Source organism: Tupaia chinensis, unplaced genomic scaffold (assembly GCF_000334495.1).
Source record: "Tupaia chinensis unplaced genomic scaffold, TupChi_1.0 Scaffold000609_1, whole genome shotgun sequence".
NCBI classification, from domain to species: Eukaryota; Metazoa; Chordata; class Mammalia; order Scandentia; family Tupaiidae; genus Tupaia; species Tupaia belangeri.
This window is the reverse complement of record NW_006160128.1, coordinates 2,332,869-2,342,115: the sequence shown is the minus strand read 5'-3', so window position 1 is coordinate 2,342,115 and position 9,247 is coordinate 2,332,869. Positions and strand designations below refer to the sequence as shown.

General features: G+C 39.5%; 1 protein-coding gene across 1 annotated transcript in view; it reads left to right on the top strand.

Annotated features, from left to right (window-relative positions):
• The first annotated feature begins 348 nt into the window (after positions 1–348).
• Positions 349–9,247, top strand: part of RAD51B (RAD51 paralog B) — a 646,490-nt gene continuing 637,591 nt past the window's right edge. The window contains exons 1-3 of the mRNA XM_014591690.2: positions 349–407; positions 3,526–3,634; positions 4,982–5,095. Of these exons, the coding sequence (XP_014447176.1) occupies positions 3,551–3,634; positions 4,982–5,095 (198 nt within the window). The 5' untranslated portion in view covers positions 349–407; positions 3,526–3,550. The remainder of the gene's footprint in view (positions 408–3,525; positions 3,635–4,981; positions 5,096–9,247) is intronic.

Below are 9,247 nucleotides of genomic sequence, written 5' to 3'. Positions count from 1 at the left end.
CTGTGATATATGGATTGTCATCCATTCCCCAAAAAGCTAACGCTCTTCTCTGGCCCATTTATAAATGTAATAATACTAGATTTAGAAAATTCCAAGCAAGATTTCCCCTTGCTTTTCCCGATTGGTGATGTCCATCAGATTTTGATAATCCCTATTTTGAGAAACGGACTCGGATTTGCATCGCAAAGGCTTATTGTGGAGTGCGAACCACAATTCCCAGCAAGCAGCGGAGCCTACCTGGGCCTGTGCCTGCCTCTGATTGGATAGAATCGCCACGATGACGACCCAACCAGCGCTTCTGTTGTTGCATCGCGTTGCTTTCCGCGGGGAAGTGTGTAAGGGGCGGGGGAAACTTTGAAAGTTGGATGCTGCAGACCCGGTACCGGGAAGTTTCCTGTGGGTGGCAGGTGTGGGGAAGTGGATGCGCTCGTTGTCTTCTGCTCCCTTTCTGGGCCCGTGGGGAAGGGGAAAGTCTCTCTGGGGTGCTGCTCACGCCCCCTTAAGCCAGTGAAAATCTTCAAAGTAGCCCTGCGTGGATCCGGGGGCTTCTGGCCTTTTAGGGGGATACTTGGAAGCAACTCTTTGTTGGAGAAAGCTCTCTGTAGGGGATTCAAGGTGATGTTTTCATTTCTTGATGACCCCCATTCCACGTCGGGCAGTTTGGGGGTCTAGTCAGAGAAGCCTGTCAGAAATTTAGGGACGTCCATCCGGAGGTGGTGTTGAGGAGTGGAGAATCTGGGGTCCTTGGATTCGAGGCCCAACCCTTTGCCAGCTGTTAGACTTTGCTTAAGTTTCTCAACCCAGTGCCTCAGTGTCCTTGCCTGTAAAATGAGATGAGACACCCGAAGCGCTTGGAATGGTGTCTGGCACGTAGCAAGAGCTCAGTAAATATTAGCTATTACGGTCACTTCAGTTTTCATTGAACACGAACAGGAGGGTTTTTTCTTTTCTTGGTGGTGTAGAGGAGAGGGTTCAATCTCCCTTCATCTCCAATTCACTCACTTGCTCACGCACATATACACGCAGGAGTTTACATGCTCCAATGGAAGAAACAAACATGCCAACCATAATAAATATGTGAAAGATTATGGAGCAGAGATATACGAAGTATGACAAGAATGTTAAAGAGGAAGAGACTCTGAAGAAGGGTTGTAAAGTAGGGAAGTCAGGGAGGCTGGATGGCTCCTGTGAAATCTGTCTCTATACTATGGTGGCTGGAGAACATCCTCTTTAATGAGGATGATCGCTAATTCGGAGCACCATGTGCCAGGCACTCTGCAAGTCCTTTAACCCTCACTACTATCTTTTGAGGTAGATTCTACAAATGAGGAAACAAGGCACTGAGAGGGGAAGTATTTTTGCCAGGAAGGCCCGGATCTGAATCTTGCAATCTGATGTATGAATGAGAGGGGAATGAGGGACCAGTTTTGGAAGGTGATTGAAATTGATTTTATTTAAAAAATTTGATCCTAAGGAATTTGGAATTAGTCCTGTGGTCTAGTGTGCCTGTGTAAAGATTTAAAAGAACAAGCATGACTTTTTAGGAAGCTACTTCTGGTAGGATTGTGACACTGATCTGACTTTTGCAGGCCAGTTGGTGCTTGTCTGCTCCCATAGCACACTGAAATAGCAGGTACCATACTTTTTCATGGCTATGGTTATTCGTGTATCCATCTCTTGAATATGCTTAACTCATTCTTATATCCCAGGGCTCAGGAGAGTATATGCTTAAGTGTCTATGGAAGGAGCAAATTAAGGAACAAATGTATGAAGAATACTTTTTTTTGGTGGTTCTTGGTAGGGTGGGGAATGACCAGAAGCAGTATGTAATAGTCCAGCCAGATGATGGAAGTAACTCTTAAGGCTGAGATGGCAGAATGGGCTACTGTTAAAGTCTTTGTAGTTTGGTATTTATAGTTTTTTTTTTTAATTGACTGTATCAGTCCAAATGGTATTGCCTAGAACTATCTTACCTGGAAAGACACTAGGCCATGATATGGCAGACGTCACTAGGCATATTTTCTATTGAGGAAACAAAGCAATACTAACAAATCCCCACTGAGATAAATGAACAGGATGTATTTTCTGTTTGTGGGAGGAGCGTGTGAGAGAGAGAGAGACAGAGAGAGAGAATGGGTTAATCTTATTTAGAGATTTTAGGTGTTAAAAAGAAATTTGGGCCATAGTGTTGGAAATAGATATTTATCTTCTTAGGTAGATATTTGTTCTAAAATATTACTTCTTTTCTGATGATTATGTTGCATTATTTCCTGAAACAGTGAAGAGTCCCTGTTTCTACTCTTGCCATCTTGATGTGATACACATCCTCTCTGCATGCATTATTAAGAGAATCTCAGTGATTCTGTTGTAGCTCTCTGAGATATGTTATACATTTCGTTTACCCCTAGCAGGATACAATAAGAGAGGGATTTTTGTGTGGGAATGTAAGAAGTTAGTGAAATAAACAATTTCTGTTTACGGTAGCATCTGCAATCATAAGATCTCATTTGATTCAGAAGGTTTGTTCTGACTCTCAAAAAAGAGAAGGGTTACAGAGGATTATGGAATTGCAGTAGAGTATAATTCTTAAGAGGATAGATCTCAGAGTCAGACTGCCTGAGTTCAAATCCTAGGTCTACTGTTTGACTTTTCTAATGACAATGGACCAGTTAATACTTTCAGGCTTGAGTTTCCTCATCTTTAAAAAAGGCGCCAATAGTCTACTTTCTTTGTAGGGTTGTTGAGAAGATGAAGTATGATAATTTAGGTAAAGCTTTGGAACGGTACCTGGTTTATAGTAGGTGCTTAATAAATTTACCTGTTATTACAGCACAGGGAAAGTGAAGACTTTCTAGGAGTACTGTTTGGAAATATGCCTTGAAGGTTAATTACAAATCCAAATAAAACTTGTGAATCTATTGAATTTATTTTTTTTAAACTGTAGGACATGTGCACTCCATCAGAGAGAGACAGAGAGAAAGTGAGAAATCATCCTCTTCCCTCCTCCCACTGCAAGAGGGATGGCAATGTTGCAAGGCTTCACCTCCATTTTCGTTTTAGGGTTTTGAGCACACATACCTGGCATATTGATTAAGCTGCTGGGTCTGGGATTCAAACCACAGAGTCAACCATGTGGGATCCAGTGCCTTAATCACCACACTACCTGCTGGCTCTCACTGAAAAATCTTAAGATGCAATATAAATGTGAAATTGTAAATTTTTATTTTTGCAGAGTGTTTTGGGTAGCCCAACCACCATTGCTTGTTACTTTCGTTCTTTCTCTCTCTTTCTTTGAAAGCTTATTCATTTTCTCCATGAGTGAGAGAAACAGAGAGACAGACAGCACCTCCAACAGGGCCCCAGAATTGTGATCTACTCCTAGCACCAGCTGGTCTCCAGCTGTGGGCACACATGTGCCTGGCATACTCAGGGAGGTGTCTGGATGCAAACCTAGAACCCTCCCATGTGGTAGCACCACCATCTGCAGCCCACCCATTCTTATGTTGCTTTATTTATGTTACGAAGGTTCTTCTTTGCTGTATCTGGAGACATGGGTAGCAAGAAGCTAAGACGAGTGGGTTTATCACAAGAATTATGTGACCGTCTGAGCAGACATCAGATTGTTACCTGCCAGGTAAAAATTAAAAAAATTTTTTCAGTGAAAAATTTTGTATAAAAATTATCTTTAAGTATACCTTATAACTTTTAAGCCTGAAATATGAAAACTTGAGTGTACAAAAAGAAAAAAGATAAATGATGGTGCTTTTCCATAGGCTAATTGTAAACAATAGCCACTTAGGTTGCATTTTCAAATGCGATTTTATTTGCCCAAATTTAATATTTTGCATTTGGAAGAAGAATGGTCATGGTATAAGATGAAGTGCACCTGTATCCTTTATTGGGGGGGGGTCTAAAGTTTTACCCACCTAAAATAAATTTTGTAGTTACATGAGAAAAATGACTTAAATGAGGAGATGGTACTCAAAGTGGATAATTTCTCTTGAAAGTAAGAGAAATTAGTAGTTAGGACAATTTTCTTATTGATGGGGCCTGAGAAATGTACAGAGCATATGTTGCATTTTTAAACACAGTGTGAAGCAAAACCCTCTTGGGAGGGCAAATAAGATTTGGAGTTTATGTCTTAGGATTTTATCCTTAATAAGACATTTTCAGAATGTCCTGCAATTTTTTTTTTTTTTTGAGAGGTTTTTCGCTATAGGGTACGTGTGCTCGCCAGACAAAGACATAGAGACAGAAAGCGAGAAATCACCCCCCAGGGGGGATGGCCACGCCACAATCCCTTCTCCTCCATTCTCCTGTCGGGATCTTGGGCATGCACGCACACGTGCCCGGCGTGAGTTTTAAGCCACCAGGTCCGGAATGTGAACCGCGGTCTACTACGTGGGAGTCCAGCAACATAGCCATTATGCTAACTGCTCATTCCCTGTCCTGCAATTTTTAAAAATTGCTTTGTGTATTAAAGTTATCTTTTGTGCTACTGTGTACATTTAATAATTCTCCTGTTTATACTTCAAAATGCTCTTAAAAGTATGAAATTTAGCATTTCATTCCATAGTCAATTTTATTCTTTCTTAATTATCACACACTTTCTCTGAATGAACTCCTATCTTAGAAGGAAATTCTGTTTCAATCTGATTCTTTCTGGGCATATGTTTATACACAGAATCTTTCTGGCACAAGGGCAGTGCTCGTTAAACCTGGGTTGTTTGTTGCTGCTGTGATGTTATTAGATGGACTCTCTTTCCTTTATGCTAACTAATTAGAAAATAAGACTATGTTGTTGCATCTTTTAGTTAAGGCATTTTTTTTGGGAAATTCCTATAAGGAACACATATATCTTTGGTATGCAATATATTATACTTTTATTTATATATGGACAGTATTAGTGGAAAGTTTCTTTTTAATTCTAGTATCTTTGTTATACATCTATGTTTAAAATATTCTCTTTATGTCTCTTTAGGACTTTTTATGCCTGTCTCCTTTGGAGCTTATGAAGATGACTGGCCTGAGTTATCAAGGTGTCCATGAACTTCTGTATACGGTCAGCAGGGCCTGTGCCCCACAGATGCAAACGGTATATACATGTATATGTATAATGTTTGTTATGATTTGATTATGGAATGATTCTCTATCTTATTTAAAATCTTTTTTGGGGACCAGCAGGTGACGTGGTGGTTAAGGTGCTGGACACTCCCACATGGCTGACCACGGTTCAAGTCTTGGACTTGGTGGCTTGCTTTCTCACTTTCTCTCTCTCTCTCTCTCTTTATCCCTGTTTCTGGTCATATTAAAATAAAAAAATGAATGAATGAATAAATACAGAAATAATCATGGGGAAAATATTAAAAAAAACTTTTTTGGAGATGAGGCAAAAGCTATCAAAACTATCAAGTCTTCTACCATAGAGTTAGTCTTTCAATGAGAGTATTTGTAAAGTATTTATGTAGTTTATAAGCTCAAGGGAGACAGTTCTTAATTATGAGAATTAGGAGGCATCAGGAATTTAACATTTTTTTCTGTAGCCTATAGTGGTATTTCAAAAGGTCATCTTTCTCTGTGGTGTGTTTGGTTAGAATTTGAGTGCTCCTGGTTAAATGATAATGTATTAGGTCGTTGGGAAAGTCATGACATACTTTCTGGTTTTTTATACAAAATGTGTCATGACTTTCCTGATGACCCAGTACATTGACACTTGAACAATGCTGGGATAGAGCGTCAATCCCCTGCAAGGTCGAAAATCCATGTGTAATCATTTTCTACCTTGTTTTAGTTTTTGCTATTGAGTACATGGGCTCATCACAGAGTGACAGAGACAGAGAGAGAGGGAAAGTAAGAAATCACCCCCTAGGGGGCACGGCCACACTGCAGTTCTTTCTTCTCTCAGGATTTTGGGCATGTACCCACACATTCCTGTTGTGATTTTTAAGCTGTCAGTCTGGGACTTGAACTGCAGAGCCGGCTATGTGGAATACAGCTGCCTTAACCTCCATGCCACCTGTTACTTCCCACCATAACTTGTGACTTTGCCAAAGCTTAACTACTACTCTTGACCAGAGGCTTTACTGATAGCATACATAGTTGAGTAAGATATACTTTGTATGTTAGGTGTGTCATATGCTGTATTCCTACAAGACAGTTAGCTACAGAAAATAAAATGTTATTAAGGAAATCATAAGGAAGAAAAAATATATTTACAGTCCTATACTGTATTTTTCAGTATAAATACTGAAAAGGATTCACATATAAGTGGACCTGTTCAGTTCAAACCTCTATTGTTCAAGGATCAGCTATACTCTCAATTTTAGAATGCCCCTTTTTTTCTGAAATACTGACCTTTGCCATCATTTCCTCTACATCATAAAATATATATCACTGTACTTAGACATGCTGCCTGATTTCATAAGTGACACTTAAAAATGTATCTTTACTCTTGAGAAAAGTCAAAGTCTTTTATAACGAGCCCTCATCAAATTATACTATTTTTCACACTTTCTATGTCATGACTGTAACTTTTCAAAATATAGGTTTTGTTTATGGTAGAAAAGATCTTGTTTTTCCCAGAATAAGAGTTACCTAAAAGTGCTTAGTGCTTTGCAAATATATCTATTTATGCGGATTCTAAATTATCTATCTTGCTGTAGTATATCGAACCAGTGGTAACCTCTGAGCAATGAAGTAGGATGCAATTGTCTGAAGAAAGAATAAAGAAAGAAATGTCAGTGTCATTTTAAACTTCTGAAAACAACAAATAGATAAAATATCTGAATTTAGCTTATGATCAAAGGAAGGTATCTTTATTTATTTACTTTAAGGTTTTTGCCATAGGATATATACGCTCTCCAGAGAGGGAGAGAGAGAAAGAGAGGGAAAGTGAGAAATCATCCCCCTAGGTGAGATGCCACACTGCAATCCATTCTCCACTTGGGATTTTGGACATGCTTGTATATGTGCCTGGCATGATTTTTAAGCTGCCAGGTCTGAGACTCAAACCACAGTTGGCCATGTTGGAGTCTGGTGCCTTAACCTCCATTCCATCTGCTGACTCTCAAAAGAAAATATCTTTTTAAAAAATTGTTAATTTAGGGACCAGCAGTTAGTGTAATGGCTATGTCGCTGGACTCCCATGTAGTCGACCACGGTTCATGTCCTGGACCTGGTGGCTTAAAACTCACGCCAGGCGCATGTGCATGCGTGCCCCAGATCCCAAGAGGAGAATGGAGGAGAAGGGATTGTGGCGTGACCATCTCCCCTGGGGAGTGATTTCTCGCTTTCTCTCTCTGTCTCTGTCTGGTGAGTGCACGTGCCCTATAGCAAAAACCTCTCAAAAATTTATTATTATTATTATTATATTATTATTTGTTATAGGCACATGTGCTCACCAGAGGGAGATAGAGAGAGAGAGAGAGAGAGAGGGAAAGTGAGAAAACAAGCTGCCAGGACTGGGACTCAAACTGTGATCAGCCATGTGGGAGTCCAGTGCCTTAACCAGCATGCCACCTGCTAGCTCCCAAAGGAAAATATTTTAAAGACAGAATAATCAGAAGGAGAATTAGACTTGGAGTTAGAAAATAATGCAGTCCCAGCAGATGGTGTAGTGGTTATATTGCTGAACTCCCATGTGGTTGACTGTGATTCAAGTCCCAGACCTGGCAGCCTAAAACTCAAGCTGGGTATGTGTAGGTGCATGCCTAAAATCTCAAGAGGAGAATGGAGGAGAAGGGATTGCTGTGTGGCCATCCCCCCTGGAAGGCGGGATGATTTCTCACTTTCTGTCTCTCTAGTGAGCGCATGTGCCCTATAGCAAAAGTCGCTCTTAAAAAAAGAAAGAAAGAAAGAAAGAAAGAAAGAAACAAAGAAAGAAAGAAAGAAAGAAAGAAAATGATGCTAATCTTAGTTTTATGATAGTTTTTTTTCTTCAAATGGCTCTCTTTGGGTTCTAGGAGATGATAGAAAGTTCAGATATTATATGATAATTCTGTGACTAGATTCAAATTAACCTGTTACTATTTTGAAGGTTATAAAGCACTAGGAAAACCTTTTAATTTGGCATCTGTCATTCTCATTGGTCAGTATCTATGATACATTTCCAGCTAAACGGTTACATAAGGGAATATGGGCAGGATATTCCATTTTGGTTTCTATTTCCATCACCATTTCTAGCTGCAATCTCAATACTATTCAAATATAATTTAAGAAGTCTTCTTTCTTCTTTGGTTGACATTCCCTGTTGTGGCATTCTTTATATGTAAGTACTGCCTTAAACATTGATTTAGCTTTAATTCATCTCTTGCAGAAAGACCTTTTTGTTCAGTTATTTATTTATGTATGCAATAATTTATTCCTTCAATCCGTATTTACTTGGTGCCAACTATGTATCAGGGACTTTGTCTAGTACTAGAAATGTCATGGAACAAGATTATAAAATTCCTGCCATCATATGATTTATAGCCTAGTTGGGGGGGGGAATCAGACATTAAACAAATAATTACAGAAACAAATAGTTAATTATAGAAGCACTAAGTTCTGTGAAGGAAAAGTACAGAGCTGTGAAACTTAATAACAAGGGACATTACTTATTTTGGGTATCAGGAGGACTCCCTCAGTGAAGCACTATTTCAGCTAAAATGTGCAGGATCAAGAGGTAAGAGAGGTAAAGGAGTAGGGGAGAAAAGTTGGCAAAGAAGAATTCTTGGCCATTGGGAATAGCAGATGCAAGGTCTTGTGACGAGAAGGAGAATGGTGCTTGTTTGGTGATGAAATTAAGCTCATACGCATGGAAAAAAAGAGTAAGTCAGAAAGTGGCCAGAGATGAAGCAGAGAAGTAAGCAGGAGTCAGATTACAAGGGCCTTGTATACCATAGTAAGGATTTTGAACTTTATATTGTAAGAGCAATGGGAGGTCATAAAGGGGTATAATCTAATATAAATCCTTTCAAATCCAGTCTTGGGGCAGCCCCACATTACAGCAGTTAAGGTAGCCAGATCCCACATGGCCAGCCATGGTTCAAATTCTGGCCTGGTGGCTTGAAAAACACACTGGGTATGTGTGCATGTATACCCAGATTCCTGATGGGATTGCAAAAGGGAGAAGAGATTATGGCATGACCACACCCCATGTGCACTCACTCTCTGATGAGTGCACACAGCCTCTTACCAAAAAAAAAAAAAAAAAAATGAAAAACAAAAAAATCAGTCTTGAACATAGACAAGTGTATATTGATTGAAA